A 19,025-nucleotide genomic window follows, 5' to 3' on the forward strand; every position below is an offset into this window, starting at 1 on the left:
TAGAAGGATTATGCAAGAGCTGCTAAAAGTTTGCCCTGTGCAGTGGTGGGCTCTCCTTGTCTAAAGATTTCCAAACAAGGGCTGGGCAACCCTCTATTAGAGATGCCACCGCAGTTTCCTGGACTGAGCAGGGGGCTGGAGTAGAAGACTGCCAAGGTCCCTTCCAACTCTACAATTCTATGTTTTAGGGTTAAACAACATGTTAATTGGTGCCAGCTGAAGCTTTTCTCTGGGGGGGGGAGGGACAGCAGCCATGGGGTGGCCAATCAAGATAAGGACTATTAAGATCAGGCAAAACGATTGCTTAGCGTAACCTGTAGCTTGGCCCTCAGATTGTAAACTCCTTGAGGACAAGGTCCTAATAGGTAGGCACCCCATTTACTGATGGTGCTGTAAATAAGGGCTGATGTCCTGACTAATGAAATGCTGGCACTGTGCACATGCTGTGGCCTTACAACCTAAGCCAGTGTACATGCTCATGCAGTGGAATAATTTCTGCTAATTTCTCCAGCTTCTGAGTTACAGGGAGTGCTACTGGGGAGAGAGATAATAGGCTCCCCCACCGTGTGACCAGCAGAGCACTACCAGTTTGCAGCACAAAAGCTCCAGTGCTCCTCACAGAGCACTGGTGGTTGTAGTCAGCATTGTAGCCAATAATTATTATATCATCCTCAAAATGTGCCACAGATAATTGCTGGTATGTAAAATAGAGGCTTTCAACCTCTACAAGTAACAGGCCCTAACCCCTCAACCAAGCTCCTACCCAAGGTCAGGGGGCCTCTATAGCAGCATCTTAAAAAGCATGAGAGCTTGCCATCAGCATGAAGAGTTGTCTCTGTTCCAGGTAAGTGAAACTGCTTCCAAAAAACCAGGAGGCCCTCGTTTTCCACCAGATTGGGTGTAGGTTCCTGGCTACTACCACGAATGGCAAAACCATGGGGAATAACACACTGAGTCCATGGGAATCTGGGGATTAGGTTCCTTGGACAATTTCTACATCCCTCACGTCACCAAAAACCATCAAAAAGGAGTGGTGGAGCAGAAATAAGTGAGAAATACAGCACTGTACCTTGGCTGTTCCAGATCCCCAACTCCTGCACTAATGACCCTCAAAACCAACTTAGTCATTATTCCAGCTCTTAAAAATCACTGTACTCTTACCAGCTCCCCACCCCTGGCCTTCTCCTCCCCACAGGGAGGAGAGCTTATCTTGCGGTAGCAAGCATGAATTGTCCCTTTTGCTAAGCAGGCCCTGGTTTGCATTTGAATGGGAGACTACATGTGAACACTGTAAGATATTCCCCTTAGGGGATGAGGCTGCTCTGGGAAGAGTACCTGCATGCTTTCATGCAGACGGTTCCAATTCCCTCCCTGGCATCACCAGACAGAGCTGAGAGAGAGTCCTGCCTGCAGCCTTGGAGAAGCAGCTGCCAGTCTGAGTAGACCATACAGTAGTGAGCTAGAAGGACCAATGGTCTTATTCAGTACAGTATAATGCACTGTACTGTACTGTCCAATACAGTACTGTACAAAGCATGCACGCGCACACACACACACACACACACCCCGCTGCCAGAGGAACAATTCCAAAGGTGACCTGGACTTCACCTTGAGGGGAAGCTCCAAACGACATTCCAAAGCACAACAAACTCCTCCAAATAGACTCTCCAAAACAACCCACAAAGCTCATCTCTCACATCACACAGATATAAGGCACATGCTGAAAGTGAAATGAAAAATTGCGCCTCCAAAAACTGTGAATAGCTGAAACCACATACCACAGAAAACAAGACCTAGTATATGTTTGTCAACTGCGAATAAGCAAAACTGCAGGAAACAAACCTGTGGAAAATGAAGGCCTCTTGTAATAGAAAAACCAGACATGAAGATAATCAGATAGACATAAGAACCATGGGTTTGTGGGGGGAAAGTAACCAAGGGCAGAGGAAAAAGAATTAATGCTGTTTTGCAAGTGCCTGTACAAAAAGATCTACACAATACTATGATAGGTACATTCTATTGCCCTTCTCATGTTTCTGCAAGCTGAACCCAACATTTTGGGTTAATTTCACTTTTTTAAAAAATACAATGCTCTAGATAGCACAGAGCTCTTCTATGAGTAGAAGCTGTCTTCTGCATGTGAAAAAAACAGGTTGCTTACCTATTAACAGGTGATCTTTGGGTGATCTGGGTTGATTCATAACATGGGTTCTACACCTGCACAGTAGTCCCAGCAGAAGGATTTAATAGCTCCCAGAATGCTCTGTAGCTCTGCCCTTTGTATGCAATGCATACTTGGTATCTTTGGCGGCAGAGCACTCTTTGGGTTCAGTTCCTGAACAACCACTGGAAGACTTGATGTCTTGTGATGAGTGATGAAATAAGTCAATGCATTTAGAAGCATCCAAGTAATGGAGATTGAGTAGGTGCTGTAAATGATCCTGGATCACCCAAAAATAACCGGTTACAGGTAAGCAACCTGTTTATGTTTGAGGTGATCCAGGATCCTTCACAACATGGGTGACTATCAAGCTCACCAAGAAGGTGGAGGGCTACAAGGATGCTATTAAAGGACCTTTTAAAAAATAGCCCGCTCGAAGATAACCTCAGCCGCTGCTATCCATAGCATAATTCTTGAGGCAAGGTAAGTTGGAGGACCAAGAAGCTGCTTTACAAATGTCTATAAAACATATTTCAGACTATGAGTTGCAGAAGTCACCAATGCCCTGGTGGAATAAGCTTTAATCAACAGTAGGAGGCTTAACTTGCCGCCTAGAGATAGGATGTCCTTTGTTTTGAAACCTGAAGGCAATGAAAACTCTATGAGATTTTCGAAAGGACTTAGTCCTGTCCATATAGAACAGTGACCTTCTAACGTCCAAAGAGTGAAGATTCCGTTCAAGAGGTGTATTAGGGTTCATAAAGAAGTAGAGAAGGAAAATGTACTTGTGGATGTGAAAATCAGACACTACCTTGGGAATAAATGAAGGGTCAGTCCTCATTACAACCTTATCAGCAAAGAATCTGGTATACGGAGAGTCAGTTCTTAAGGCAGTTAGCTCACTAACTTGCCTTGCAGAAGTGATTGGTACTAAGAAGGTTGTTTTGAGGGTAAGAAGCTTAAGAAACGTTGAAGCTGAACATTGTTCATAGGGAGCTTCCAGCAGAGGGGATAGAACCAAAGAGAGGCTCCAAGCTCAACAGGTTTCCATACTGGAGAAAATAAATTAGTAATGCTCTCAATGAAACCTTTGGAGTCCAGGTGTGAAAAAAGGCTTAGCATCCCAGAGAGCCAGTGTGGTGTAGTGGTTAGAGTGCTGGATTAGGACCGGGGTCACCCGAGTTCAAATCCCCATTCAGCCATGAAACTAGCTGGGTGACTCTGGGCCAGTCACTTCTTTCTCAGCCTAACCTACTTCACAGGGTTGTTGTGAAAGAGAAACTCAAGTATGTAGTACACCGCTCTGGGCTCCTTGGAGGAAGAGCGGGATATAAATGTAATAATAATAATAATAATAAGAAGAAGCAGCAGCAGCAGCAATGAGCATGTGGAGTACACAGTTAACAATCAATGGTGAGACACTTGGACAGGTTAGCATTAGAAGAGGTATTTTCCAAGGCAACTCACTATCCCCTCTGTTGTTTGTAATCGCCATGACCCCACTTTCACAAATACTAAACAAAACAGGCCTCGGATACCAAACATCTAAAACATCAAGTCAAATCAACCATCTGCTGTACATGGATGATCTGAAGTTGTATGGAAAGTCCCAGTCAGAAATCGAATCACTGCTAAACACTGTCCGTATTTTCAGTAGCGATATAGCAATGGAGTTTGGACTAGACAAGTGTGCTGCAATAATAATTAACAGAGGGGAAATAAGAAAAACAGAAGGAATAGAACTGCCCAATGGAAGCAACATCAAGAACCTGGAAGAGAAAGAACATTACAAATACTTGGGCATTCTCCAGGCTGATAACATCGCACACGCTGAAGTTAAAAGAAGAATTGGAAGTGAATACATCAGGAGAGTTAGAAAAATCCTCAAGTCCAAACTCAATGGTGGGAACACCATACAAGCCATAAACACCTGGGCTATACCTGATATCAGATACACTGCAGGAATAATAGACTGGACCCAGGCAGAGCTAGAGATGCTAGATAGTAAGACCAGGAAAATCATGACCATCAATCATGCTCTGCACCCCCCACAGTGATGTAGATAGGCTATACCTCCCTCGCAGCTCAGGCGGAAGAGGAATGCTGCAAGTCCATCAAACAGTAGAGGAGGAGAAAAGAGGCCCTGAAGAATATATCAAGGACAGTGAAGAAGATGCACTTCAAATGGTGAAAACGATAAACTATTCAACACCAATGAAACAAAGCAGGCCTACAAGAAAGAACAAGTCAAGAACCGAGCAGAAAATGGAAAAATAAGCCACTGCATGGTCAATACTTGCACAATATAAGTGGAAAATCAGACATCACCAAGACCTGGAAATGGCTTAAGAATGGCAACTTGAAGAAAGAAACAGAGGGTTTAATACTGGCTGCGCAAGAACAGGCACTAAGAACAAATGCAATAAGTGCAAAAGTTGAAAAATCCACCACAAACAGCAAGTGCCGCCTTTGTAAAGAAGCAGACGAAACAGTGGATCACCTAATCAGCTGTTGTTAAAAGATCGCACAGACTGACTACAAACAAAGGCATGACAAGGTAGCAGGGATGATACACTGGAACATCTGCAAAAAAATACAAGCTACCTGTAGCCAAAAATTGGTGGGACCATCAAATTGAAAAAGTTGTAGCAAATGAAGATGTAAAAATATTATGGGACTTCCGACTACAAACAGACAAACATCTGCCACACAATACACTAGATATAACTGTAGTCGAGAAGAAAGAAAAACAAGTTAAAATAATTGACATAGCAATACCAGGGGATAGCAGAATAGAAGAAATAGAAATAGAAAAAATAACAAAATACAAAGATATTGAAATTGAAAGGCTGTGGCAGAAAAACACCAAAATAATCCCAGTGGTAATTGGCACCCTGAGTGCAGTTCCAAAAGACCTTGAAGAGCACCTCAACACCATAGGGGCCACAGAAATCACCATCAGCCAGTTACAAAAACCAGCTTTACTGGGCACAGCCTGTATTCTGCGACGATATCTATAACAACAGCAACAACATTGACAATAAAATTCTGGCATCCCAGGTCCTTGGGAAGGACTCGATGTCTGAATAGAACAAACCAGTCAATAACACCTGTCTGACGGTGTCAACAAGAAATAAATAATAATAATAAATAATAACCCCAGCCTGGTTGTACCACTGAGAGAGAAGCCATTTGCACCTTAATAGATGGGTTAGAAAGACCCAATTCTTTTATTGGATAAGATAAATCAGAACCTGCCTTATAGAAGCCTGTGAGGGATCAAAGCCTTTGGTTTTGAAGTAACTTACAACCATTTCCATTTGCAGCTGTAATTATATCTTACAGAGGCCTTACAGTCATGTAGTAAGATGTTGTCTAAAGATTCAGCCTCCATGCAGTCAAGTTCAGGGTCTGTAGACCGTGGTGGAAGCTTGACCACCTGCCTGAAAAAGCAAGTCTTGACAGTGTGGGAGGCAACTATTATTTCCCTTTGAAAGTCGTAGGATGAAGGGGAGTCATGGTTGCCTAAGCCACCATGGGGCAAGTATGATGCATCTTATCGGATCTTGCAGAGTACTATGGAGGGGAGGGAGGGAACAAGTAGAATACACGACCCTTCCATGGCATCTGGAAAGCATTGCCTAGTGACCCCTTTCCCAGACCTGCCCTGGAGCAATACAGCCTGCACTTCCTGTTGTCTGTCCACTTGTGGTGTACCCCTTTGACAAAACAGATCATAAAGAATTGTCCAATTGATTTCCGCTGAAGATAATGAGTGTGCATTACATGCAAAGGGTGGAACTACAGAGCACTCTGGGGAGCAATCAAATCCTTCTGTGGGGGCTACTGTGGAGGTGCAGAACCCACGTTGTGAATGATCTCTGATCATCTCAAAGATCTGTACTTTTGGATCTAACCCTATCATTTTGAATGAAGACAACAGACTTGTTTTGCTGGAGGAAATGTGGCCCAATTACTGTTTTGCCTCTTTCTGGTGAAAATTCAGCAACACAGTACAAGACATCCTACTAATTTCATTCAAATGTTCCACTAACATATTGAGGATGATTTTTATTTTTTTATAAGACATTACACTTATTTGGCTTACCTTTCCTGTAACTGCTGACCAAACCTTTAATGTATTATCATCAGAGCCACTGACTATTCGATTACCACAGAACTGTAGACATGTGATCACATGGTCATCATGACCTTTGAGAACCTACAAATATACAAACCATAATGAAATTATATAAATAACTATCATTGAATAAGAAAGATTAATTTGGACTATTAAAATACTAATAACCAATTTGGGAAGCACTTTCCTTAATAGCTTTTAAGCTTGTTATAGCCAACACTGTGACTTCTGGTCCCTTCCAGTCATGCAAATTACCACTCACTCAGTTGTGTAGTAAATAAGTAGCAACTGCTTGTTGATGAACAGCTGTGGGCAAACTGCACCATGGCACATCTTAACATTTATTTCATCAACCATTTTCTAGCACTGACTCTGTTACCACTCTTACTGATATTAAATGGTATTATCTTCAAATACTCCCCCCAAATGAAAACAGATGCTCCTTTACTACTGTGTCTTCTCTGAGCCTGTGCTATTCTCTAAGCTGGTTCCTTGTTCTCTTTCAGCTTGGATACACAACCCATCCCAATTGGCAGCAGCAGGCATGAACAGCAGCTTATACCTAGCTGAGTCACTGTTGATGCTTTTTCTTGGCTTGGAGTCCCTGCCTCAGGCTGGCAAATCTCTGCTGGGATCAGGCACAAAAAGGAGGAGACACTCCCTACAACCAATGCCAAATCTCACCAGTGCCTATTACTTGGGAGATTGGGGGGGGGGGATCCATCTTTCTTCCATATAACGCAAAGTGACTTATATAGAACATTATATCTGCCTAGCTTCAGCATCATGTACTTTCAAAGCCATGCTCTGGTCTGTGACAGGTGCATTAGGTGACATACCCCAGTTAGGTCCCAACATGGTAAGATCCCTTCAAGGTAGAGCTGTGCATCTAGTTAATTACCAGTTGCCCCTATCAAAATCTTTAACTGAAAACAAACAACACAGTTTACTACATTAAACCTTGTTTGTTTTCACAGATGATGTATACTTCTCAAACATTGCTCAGCTAAGCCAAAGCAGAATAACTGTCATGTTTTGCCCTCTAGTACAGAAATATTGATTTCATTCAAATATGTGAGTATAGGCTATTTTAACATCTAAAGTTTTTTAATCAAATCCATTGGGATGAAAAAGGCCCAAAAAATAACCCCTGCAGCAACCATTTACACATCAGAAGGCTTGACAGTGTCACAATTCCATTCATACAGCCTGATATATTAAGTGATATACTGTGTAGGATTCATTTCATTTTTATGAAGCAGTAAGGTAGCAGGTATAGATCTTTCTTTTCCATAGAACATGCTTGCAGCAATCTCCTGTGGTTTTGAAATAATGAAAGGTGCTACTTTTCAATCTAACTTCGTTAAATATTCTCATGGCCTGAATTACTTAGTGCTTAATCCGTAAGGTATTAAAACCAAAAGCTATGCTCCATCAAGCTATGACTAGTCATAATACTATTGGATGTACCTTTGTGTACAGACACACCCAAGTTTCTAAACATATGCTAAATTATAATAACACAGGTTAATGTTTTGGGACTTTGACTAGGGGGAAAGAGTTGTAGCTGTTTTCACAATATGAAAGGAAACACACCAACCCATATATTGTGAATACAGCAAAGATCATGCTAAAGATTAATTGTTATTGTGAGGAGTGGGCTAGGACCTCGCAATGGGGGGGACAATATGCCTCAATATAGATAGCATTGCATCCCTATAGGGCTTTGGTCAGTGAAGACCACATTACCAAATATTCTGCCCACACTGCAATAGTGTTCCATGTGTAGTACTTTTCTTCATGGTAGGTTATAATGGCAATCATTCACTTAACCTGACAGAAGTAAAGCCTTGTAGAGATCATTGTGATGTGGTCTAAACCTGACCCCTATTCAGAGTCCGGTGATGGCCTGTACAATTTTTACTTTGTACTGGTGCACTACATTGCTGTCAGTTTATTTTTTCCCATCAAACTCAATGGAAGTCAATGAGAATTGAGCTGCCATAGCTATAGCCCAACTATTGGGGCTATTTTATGACTATGCTACAAAGAGATGGAAACCATTTCCAGAAGTAGCCATGTTAGTCTTCAGCAGCAAACACAACAAAGGAGTCTATGGCATCTTTTAAAAGACTAACACATTTATTGTTGCGTAAGTTTTTAATTAAGATGCTGTACTAAATAAGTTCTTAAATAAGATACTGTACTAAATATGTATGTACATTCTGGGAATCTGAATCAGATAAACTACCAATATATCAGGGACAGCCAGCAAAAAACGCCTGAATTTCGATGCACTAAAAATATAATGCCTAGTAATGAAAAACACTGGCAAAATGAAGAAAATACCAAAACCTAAAGAAGTTGAATTACTCCTTTCTTAAGTTATTTGAACAGCTTTAGAAGGCTTTTGAATGTCAGAAGTGATTTAGTTCGTGTGGAACAACAGGAACTGAAGGAGTGTTGCTACTTAATTCATTATATGATATCCTTAGTTCAAAGATGGTTACCTTAGGAGATTTAAGTTCTCCTCGCCGCCAGTTAGTATCAATTCTGTGCTGTCTGATATAAGCACTTTTCCATGGACTATGAATGAAGCCGGGTTTTATTACTTTCCTCCTCTTGATATGTAATGGTTCATCAATCCCTATTTTTTTAGCAGAATCAGAAAGCAAGAAACAGACACAAATGTCAACTTCCTTTCTTCCTTACCCTTCTCTTCCAAGAGCATAAGACGATTAGAAACTTATACCACATTGTACCTGATATTATCTTTCCAAATCAGTTCTGCCCTTTTGTCTCTATCCACTGCCCTTTAGTCTCTACTACAATCTCTACTATAAAGCCTATATAAAGCCCTTACTCATTATCTCAAGCCCTTCATTTCTTCTTCTGCTGTCCAATCTCCAACCTCTTTTTCCTTTGAAGTCGATTAATCAAATGCAGTCTAATTTTCAGTTTTCCATATTTCGGAAGTTCACTTTCTCTAGATGAGATGATATAATGGCGAGGATATACGCATTCTCCCCTAGACAAGATTTTAAGAACTCTTTAATGTGTAGGTAAAACAAATAAAAAAACAAGTATCTTTGTAAAATCTTTGTTTTTTAATTTGTTTTACCTACACATTAAAGAGGCCTTAAAACCTTGTCTCTTGAGATGGGTGTTCTGTTCCTTGCTTCTAATGCAGAAATCTCTGCTGAGCTAACCCAGATTTTAATATAGCATCTCATACTCACCCATTATTTAGCTTAATCACACAAATTCAGAATGTTTTGCCACTGACACCTAACATATTTATTATCTAATTGCTTTTATTCACCATTTCTGCCAAAGGCTTTACACATCTTTTCATCATTCTTATTATAAGGAGGATCTAAAGTTCTGTTTTAACCCCCGGTGCATATCATTACTAGCTTGAAATAGTAGTTGCCAGAACATGTGGATCAACTCCCACCACTATAGAACTGCTTGTTCTCTCACCATTTGGTCTGCCAATCCTGAACAGACCACAGTCTTTTTATGAAAGATGCTTTAAAGTACAACAGGCCTATTTAGGATTAAAAGCACCACTCAAATTTAATCTGTTTGGTCTGTCTTTAACACACAAGCCAGGTTCCAGGCCCACAAATCTGGAGACTCATTCTTAAACCCATTTTCTTCATTAAAACAAGAAACAACACAACTCAACATAGCCACACATTGCCTTTAAGGATTTTCACAGAAGTGCAAGGTAACTGCCTAATGTACTGAACTTAATTAACATTGGCTTTCTGGTTTGCTTACACACCTTTGAAAATTCCTACCTAGCCAGATTATGCAACTGATAAGAGGTCACTGAAATCAACCATTTCATTTTCCTTCAGGGAATGGGTGGCTGAAAGTACAAAGGTTGCTAACAGTTAGAAGAATTGAGGCTATTCCCATGATCATCCGAAATCTGGCTAGGGGAGCCTAGCCCGATTTCGGATCATCGTGGGAGCCACTGGGCTCGCAACCGAACCAGGTTGCCTCCCGGCGGTTAACCCACCTAAGTTCCCCTCTCCTTAAACCGGGTTTGTGGAGCGAGCACTCCTCAAACCCGGTTTTTCTGATCGTGAGTAGCCACGGCGTGGGTCCGCGCCATGGCTGCTTACAAGTAGACCCCCAGAGGGGAGGCGAAAAGCCGCCTCCCAGCTCTGGGGGTCTCACCAGTATGCCCTGTGCACTCGCGCAGGGCATACTGGAACTTCCGGGGGTCGCGCGGCCCACGAACTCCCCAGCCCCCGCTGGCTCCGTCATGGTGCTGGCAATTGTGTGGGCAGCCAATCCGGTCGCCCAGGACTCCCGCCCTGCTCGCTTTCCTTCCCAAACCGGGTCTCATTGATCGTGATACCCGGCTCATTCAGTTTTTCACAACCTGTTTCATTGAACATTGATGCTTCCTTACCTTGAAGGCCCTCAGTTAATTTAGCCTGCAACTGACACTGACTTGATCTTCCTTATCACAGTATCCTGTTGCTGGTCTTGAAGTTACTAATCTTTAAATACACTTGCTTGAAACTTTACTAGTAGCACACTTCAACTATCTTCTTCTGCTCCCATTTTAAGTTACTTTGCCTTTGTAAGTTTTATCAAGAATTATTTACCCAAATTATTTAAAGCACTTTCTTCTTATTTGTTCTCTAACTGTAAAGGCAGACATCCCAAAAATAAATGTTATTTCTATTGGCTGACATCCAGACTCACACTGCATGCACGCTTCTAACAGCAACACACATATCTTGCTAGCCCTCATGCTTCCAAAGCATGGGCACTCTTGCACAAGAGCACAACTATTTTTTGGTGCTCTCCCTGTGTTCTGGAAGCACTATTACAGTGGAAATATGCTACATTTCCCAAAAGCCCTTTATGGCTAAATTGACACTTCACTGAGCCTTACCCTCTTCTCTGCATTTCTCTCTCCACAAAAGGTTGTCCTCTGCCAGAATTCTCCAGTATCGACATGTCTGTGCAGCCTGTAGCAGGTCCTTGGGTTCCAGAAATGAAAGCACATATAGAGCCAACTAAAAAAAAAAAAAGGCAGGAAAAAGTAGATTAAGCTCCTTGAGATCATTGTACATTTACTGGGTTTTGTACATTCATGTCACCAAGAAACAGACTGACACAAACAAGACATATGTATAAATATGCCAGACTGTGAAAATCAGATCACCCAATAGTCATAGGCCTATCATACATACCAGTGGGATCATACGAACCACAGAAAATATTAGACAAATCTCATAAACTAATTTAAAAATAATAAATGTTAATAAACCCCTGCTAGCTGAACAAAGAGGCACTTCCTAAAGTGGTGATTCTCTTATATTTAACAGGGGGAGAGCAACTGGCCCTATCCAAACCCAGTTTGGATAGCATCTGTCCTGTGGCTGCTATTGGTAACTTATGTTTCTTTTTCGACAGTGAGTCCTTTAGGGACAAGAAACCAACTTACTTATTTTTCTACAGGTGAAACTCGGAAAATTAGAATATCGTGCAAAAGTCCATTAATTTCAGTAATGCAAATTAAAAGGTGAAACTGATATATGAGGCAGACGCATTACATGCAAAGCGAGTTAAGTCAAGCCTTAATTTGTTATAATTGTGATGATCATGGCATACAGCTCATGAAAACCCCAAATCCACAATCCCAGAAAATTAGAATATTACATGGAACCAATAAGACAAGGATTGTAGAATAGAGCAATATCGGACCTCCGAAAAGTAATGCATCTGTCTCATATATCAGTTTCACCTTTTAATTTGCATTACTGAAATTAATGGACTTTTGCACGATATTCTAATTTTCCGAGTTTCACCTGTATGTAAACTGCTTTGGAAACTTTTAAAAGAGGTATATAAAAAGTAGCAGTAGTAGTAGTAGTATTGTTTGGATAAGAAGGAAAGCAAGTGAAACCATTTCTGCACAATATTTATTTCAAGTATGTAATAAGGGTTTACTAGACACAATAGCCTCTATTCTTTATCAGTGGCATGGTAGTTTCTTCAGCTCAAGCAAAGCATCTCTCTCCCTCCCTCCCTCTATATATATATTTGGGAACTGCTCATAAAACCCTTAATACATTCAGCAAATCTGTCAGACTGCTTACTCTGGATGCCGAGGGGAATAATGGAGCAGGAGCTCAGCGGGAAGTGTGCGGGGGAGCCTGAAATAAGCCCCTGTTATCACAAGGAGCCCGGTGGAGAAGAGAAAGTAAGTACAAATCCCTCCCCCATATTCTTGAGAAAGGCTGTTTGGACAGTTAAGTAGCTGACCATTACAGCTGAGATCTATCCTTCTAATAAACTATCTCTAAATACTATAAACAGCCAACAAAACTAGTATGAAGATAGAAAGCCAGCAGGAGAGGTGGCACTTCCCAGTGTATTGCACAGAGTGTTACATGTATGACTATCTGCTCCATGGGCAGAAGTCATGGGTGTGTACTAGGTGCAAGGAGCGCCTGGCTCTCAGGGAACAAGTTCGTTCCCTCGAGACCAAGGTGGCAGATCTGGAGAAGCTCAGAGAGACAAAGAGGCATGCGGATGAGACCTTCAGGGACGTGATAGAGGCATCCCACTCCACGGCTGATAGCTCCTCTGCTGTCAGAGAGAATGAAGGTCTCGGCGGAGGACATCGATCTGAGGAAGAGGGAAATGCTTCTTTAGAAGGGACCCCTTCCATGGAAGATGAGCCCATATCCTCTTGCACAGGGGATACTCCTCCGGGGGCTGGGGGCCACCTTTGTAGTGGGCGATTCGATCAACACAGAGAGATGGGTTTGTGACCCACTGTGACTTGCCTGCCTGGGGCGAAGGTTGCGGACATCACACAGTGTCTAGATAAGCTTTCAGGCAATGCTGGGGAGGAGACAGCTGTCATGGTGCACATTGGCACCAACAATGTGGGGAAATGTAGTCGGGAGGCCCTGGAAGCCAAATTTAGGCTGATAGGTGGCGTATTGAAGTCCAGGACCCCCAAGGTAGCATTCTCAGAAATGCTACCTGTTCCATGTGCAGGTACAGTGAGACAGACAGAGCTGAGGGGTTTCAATGTGTGGATGAGACGGTGCCAGGAGGAGGGGTTTAGATTTGTTAGGCACTGGGATACATTTTGGGGCAAGCAATGCCTGTACAAAAGGGACAGGCTGCACTTGAACCAAGATGGAACTAGACTGCTGGCGCTTAAAATCAACAAGGTTGCAGAGCAGCTTTTAAAATGATGCCTGGGGAATAGCTGATGGGAGCTGGGCAGTATCCAGTTCGGCAAATGCCATGTGCGAGGGTGCAAAGGATTCAGATAAAAGAGAAAGGGACAGAGCAGAATCACACAGAAGAGCAGACAGAAGGCTGTGCTAGCTGGTCAAAGAGTCAAAAGAAAGATAGCAGACACCAGGGAAGAGATTCAGTGTCTAGGTGCTTATATGCCAATGCTGGAAGCCTCCGAGCCAAGATGGGTGAGCTGGAGTGCTTCGTTGCTAACACAGAAATAGATATAGTGGGCATAACAGAAACATGGTGGAACAGTGAGAACCAGTGGGACACTGTTATCCCTGGATATTAACTCTATAGAAAGGACAGGGAGGGGTGCCTTGGTGGAGTAGCACTATATGTTAAAGAAAGGATAGAGTCTAACAAGGTAGAAACCCTTGTTAGGTAGGTGGACCCAAGGTAGGTGGACCAGAGTACTCCACAGAAACCCTGTGGGTGACAATACAAGGCCTGAAAGGACATGTGCTACTGGGGACGTGCTATCGCCCTCCAGATCAAAATGCTGACAGTGACTGGGAGTTGCAGGAGGAAATCAGGGAGGCCTCAAGGAGAGCAGTAATAATGGTGACTTCAATTACCCACACAGACTGGTTAAATTCAGTCAGGTAATGATAGAGAGGTCAAATTTCTAGATACGCTGAATGACTGTGCCCTAGAACAGTTGATCTTGGAACCAACCAGAGAGAAGGCAACCTTGGACTTAATTCTGAGTGGCACCCGAGACATGGTGTGTGATGTCAGTGTCATCGACCCTTTAGGGAACAGTGTCCATAGTGCGATCAAATTCAGCATACGTGTGGAGAGAGAGTCACCAAGGAAGTCTAACACAGACACTGTGAATTTCAGAAACTTCTCCAAAATGAGGAGTATGGTGAAAAGAAAGTTGAAAGGGAAAATCAGGAGAGTCAGTTCGCTCCAGAATGCATGCATGGAGTTTACTCAAAACCACAATACTAAAATCCCAGTTAGATTGTATACCCCAAAAGAGGAAAGGTACCACTGAGGGAAGGTACCCCCAAAGAGGAAAGGTACCACTAATGTCCAGGAGGATGCCAGCATGGCTAACAGAGACCATCAAGGAAGCCATAAAAGGGAAGCAGACTTCCTTCCAAAATTAGAAAGTCTGCCCAAATGAGGAGAACAGAAAGGAACACAAACTCTGGCAAAATAAATGCAAGGTGACAATAAGGGAGGCAAAAAGAGAGTTTGAGGAACATTCCACTAAAAGCATCAAGGGGAATAACAAAAACTTCTTTAAATACCTCAGAAGCAGGAAATCTGTCAGGGAGGCGGTTGGACCGTTAGATAATGAAGGAGTGAAAGGGATTATTAAGGACGATATGGAGGTTGCAGAGAAGCTAAATGAGTTCTTTGTGTCTGTCTTCATGGCAGAAGATACTGAAAATATACCTGTTCCTGAACCAGGCTTTTGGGGGACGGAGGATGAAGAACTGAGTCAGACAGAAGTGAAAAGAGTTGATTTTCTAAACTTTCTGGCAGAACTGAAAACTAGCAAATTGCCAGGGCCAGATAGCATCCATCCAAGAGTCCTCAAATGTGAAAGCTGAGAGATCAAAGAGTGTGAAGAGAGGAAGGGGCTAGATCCTGTCAGTTTCCTGACCTCTCCTGACGAACAGCCATCTCACCCTGCCTACACATTCCTGTCTCAACTGAGGAGGACTGTTTTTACAGCCCCAGACCTTCTGAAGGACCGGCTTGGGATTGCTGCCCTATTCCACCTGTGCCTTCTCATTGATTGACTAGTTTCACCTGTCCCCAAGAACCAGAGAACTCTCGTGAGAGGAGAGATTTCTGGAGTCCTTGGCAGCATATATTGGAGGGAGGCACGCCAGAGGTGTAGCCGACGGCTCGCCTGTAGGGGGCCGCCAAAGCGGGCCGGCCTTTGGTGCTGGAACTGAGGTCTGGGGTGAGGGGGAGAGTTATAAGGTGGAGTTGGAGGTCTGGGTTGTTTGTTGTTAGTTCTCCCTTTTATAGGGTTGTGCCAGGCCTTCTGTTGTCATGTGTTTGGGTTCTCTTGGTCAGAATGATGCCGGGTGTGTGTCCAGTGGCTCTGGGGCAGCTATTACTGTTATGGTGGGGAATAGAAGAATTGGCGTTGGCAGAGCAGCTGGCCATTACAAGGGAAGGGAAACTAGTAATTTAGTAACTGTTTCCACTTCCGGTTGCCCTGTCAGCTCTCTGGCCTCGGGGAGCAGTTCCAGCTTCTCACAGAACCTAGTCTTGCTCCTTTGCAACGCCAGGTCGGTTCAGAATAAGACCGAAATAATCTATGACTTGATCATGGATGAGGGAGCCGACCTGGCTTGTATAACTGAGACCTGGATGGGGGAAGCTAGTGGCCCAGTTTGGGCCCAGCTTCTTCCACCAGGTTACTCTGTTGTGGAGCAGGCTAGGAGATGTGTGTGTGGGGGGGGGGGGGGCTGTGGTCCATAAGGATACCATTTCCCTTACCAGAGCCCCTGTGCGTCAGTTGACTTACATTGAGTGTGTCTTTCTAAGGTAGGCAACTAGAGACAGATTGGGGATTCTGTTGGTGTACCGTACATACCACTGCCCAACCGACTCCCTAACTGAGCTGATGGAGCTGGTCTCGGAGTTGGTGTTGGAGACACCCAGACTTTTGGTGAGGCTTTTGGGATATCCATTGTGAGGCTGACTTGGCTGGTGTGGCTCGGGAGTTCATAGTGGCCATGACAACTATGGGTCTATCCCAACTAGTTTTCAGGACCAACTCATGTTGTCGGCCACACACTTGATTTGGTCCTTTGTTTGGATCGGGGGGGGGGGGTGTTCCCTGGAAGCGGGAGCCTGTGGTTTCCCCATTGTCATGGATGGACCACTACCTGGTTAAGGTTGGTTTCACAGCCGCAACCCAGCCCTGCAAGGGTGGAGGACCTATTAAGATGGTCTGCCCAAGAAGGCTGTTGGATCCAGTAGGATTCCAAAAAGCCTTGGAGGGTTTTGATGTTGATCCTGCCAGTGATTCTGTCGATGCTCTGGTGGGAACCTGGAATAGGGAACTCACCAGGGCATTAGACATGATCGCTCCTAAGCATCCCTTCCGATCTGCTTTAAAAGTGACCCCTTGGTATACAGAGGAGTTACGGGGTCTGAAGCAGCAAAGTAGGTGACTGGAGCACAAGTGGAGAAGAACTCGGCTTGAATGTGACAGGACACAGCATAGAGCCCATTTGAAGGTTTATGCGGACGCAGTGCGTGCAACAACAAAAACCAATTCTGGTCTACGCAACATTGCTTCTGCGGGTTCGCATCCAGCAGAGCTGTCCTGGGTTGTAAGGAGTTTGATTCAGGCCCCTTCCAATTCAAACCAATCCCCAGGGACTTTGTTCTGCTGTGATGCTTTTAATAGGTTCTTTGTGGACAAAATCTCCTGTATTCGGGCCGACTTGGACTCCACTGTTTCTGCAAAGTCTATTAAGGTGGTGTCCAGCAATCCCTCTTTCAGTATTAGATTGGAGTTTCAATCTGTGATGCCTGATGACGTGGACAAGCTGCTTGGGGTGGTGCAGCTTACCACTTTTTCTCTGGATCCTGGCCTGACTTGGCTGCTTTTATCTAGCAGGGAGATTGTTGGGGATGGCTTAGTTAATATCATGAACTCATCGCTGAGAGAGGGTAGGATGCCTCCTTGTTTGAAGGAGGCAATGATTAGACCACTTCTTAAGAAGCCTTCCCTAGATCCCTCAGTGATGGACAGTTATAGGCCGGTCTCCAATCTCCCATGGTTGGGTAAGGTGATTGAGAGAGTGGTGGCTAACCAGCTCCAGGTGGTTTTGGAAGAAACTGATTATCTAGACCCATTTCAAACTGGATTTAGAGTGGGCTATGGGGTTGAGTCTGCCTTGGTTGGCCTGATGGATGACCTTTACAGGGGAATCAAGAGAGGGAGTGTGACTCTGTTGGTTCTTTTGGATCTCTCGGCGGCGTTCAATACCATCAACCATGGTATCCTTCTGGATCACCTGGGGGAATTGGGGATAGGAGGCACTGCTTTGTAGTGGTTCCGCTCCTATCTCTCAGGCAGATTCCAGATGGTGAAGGTTGGTGACAGTTCTTCTTTAAAAGGGGAGCTATTATATGGAGTCCCTCAGGGCTCCATTTTGTCACCAATGCTTTTTAATATTTACAGTGGTCCCTCGACTTACGAACTACTCGACATAAGTATTTTTCGAGTTACAAACGGCAGTTTTAGATCCGGTTTTAGATGCGGTTTTTTCGACTTACAAATTTTTAGATGGGGTTTCCTCGACTTACGAATTTTACATGCGGTTTCCTTGACTTGCCTGCCTGTTTACTGCCTGTTTATTCTTGAAAAGAAATGTTCCTGTGCCGTTTGCAAGCCTTACTGGGGGTCTGGGTCTTTTTTCTAGGCTCCGGAACGCATTAATCCGTTCCCAATGCATTCCTATGGGAAACCGCTTTTCGACTTACGAACTTTTCGACTTACAAATGTGCATTCAGAACGGATTAATTTCGTAAGTAGAGGGACCACTGTACATGAAACCACTGGGTGACATCATCAGATTTGTTGCAGGGTGTTATCAGTATGCTGATGACACCCAAATCTATTTCTCCTTATCATCATCATTATCTTCATTATCACAAAATAGCATTCACCCCCTAAATGCCTGCCTACAGGCAGTAATGGGCTGGATGAGGGATAACAAATTGAAGCTGAATCCAAGCAAGACGGAGGTGCTCATTGTGGGAGATCGGAATTTAAGGGATGAGTTAGATCTTCCTGTGCTGGATGGGGTTACACTCCCCCCAGAAGGAACAGATACGCAGCTTGGGAGTGCTCTTGGATCCAGACCTCACCATGGTATCTCAGGTGGAGGCTATGGCCATGAGCACTTTCTACCAGCTTCGGCTGATTTGACAGCTGTGTCCATTCCTTGAAAAGAATGATCTCAAAACAGTGGTGCATCAGCCGGTAGCCTCCAGGATCAACTACTGCAATGCGCTCTACGTGGGGCTGCCTTTGTATGTAGTTCGGAAACTTCAGTTAGTTCAAAATGTGGCAGCCAGATTGGTCTCTGGGGTAACCCGGAGAGACCATATTATGCCTGTCTTAAAACCGCTGCACTGGCTGCCGATATGTTTCCAGGTGAAATACAAAGTGCTGGTTATTACCTTTAAAGCTCTGAACGGCTTGGGTCCAGGTTACCTTAGAGAGCACCTTCTTCAGTATGATCCCCATTGCTCGTTGAGGTCATCTGGAGAGGTCCGTCTCCAGTTACCACAGGTACATTTGGTGGGGACTCGGAACCAGGCCTTTTCTGTAGCTGCTCCTGGTCTATGGAATGCACTCCTGGCAGATATTCATAGTTTAGGCTTGCTGTTGGCCTTTAAGAGAGCCCTAAAAACCTATTTATTTGGCCTGGCCTC

General features: G+C 43.8%; 1 protein-coding gene across 4 annotated transcripts in view; it reads right to left on the bottom strand.

Moving 5' to 3' along the window:
- Positions 1 to 19,025, bottom strand: part of FBXW7 (F-box and WD repeat domain containing 7) — a 223,751-nt gene that overhangs the window by 12,354 nt on the left and 192,372 nt on the right. For all 4 annotated transcript variants that reach the window (XM_053253806.1, XM_053253807.1, XM_053253809.1 and 1 more), the window contains 3 exons: positions 11,224 to 11,347; positions 8,813 to 8,949; positions 6,270 to 6,383 (listed from right to left, as the gene is read on the bottom strand). In XM_053253806.1, coding sequence (XP_053109781.1) covers positions 6,270 to 6,383; positions 8,813 to 8,949; positions 11,224 to 11,347 — 375 coding nt within the window. The remainder of the gene's footprint in view (positions 1 to 6,269; positions 6,384 to 8,812; positions 8,950 to 11,223; positions 11,348 to 19,025) is intronic.

The sequence above is a fragment of the Hemicordylus capensis genome, chromosome 5, assembly GCF_027244095.1.
Source record: "Hemicordylus capensis ecotype Gifberg chromosome 5, rHemCap1.1.pri, whole genome shotgun sequence".
NCBI classification, from domain to species: Eukaryota; Metazoa; Chordata; class Lepidosauria; order Squamata; family Cordylidae; genus Hemicordylus; species Hemicordylus capensis.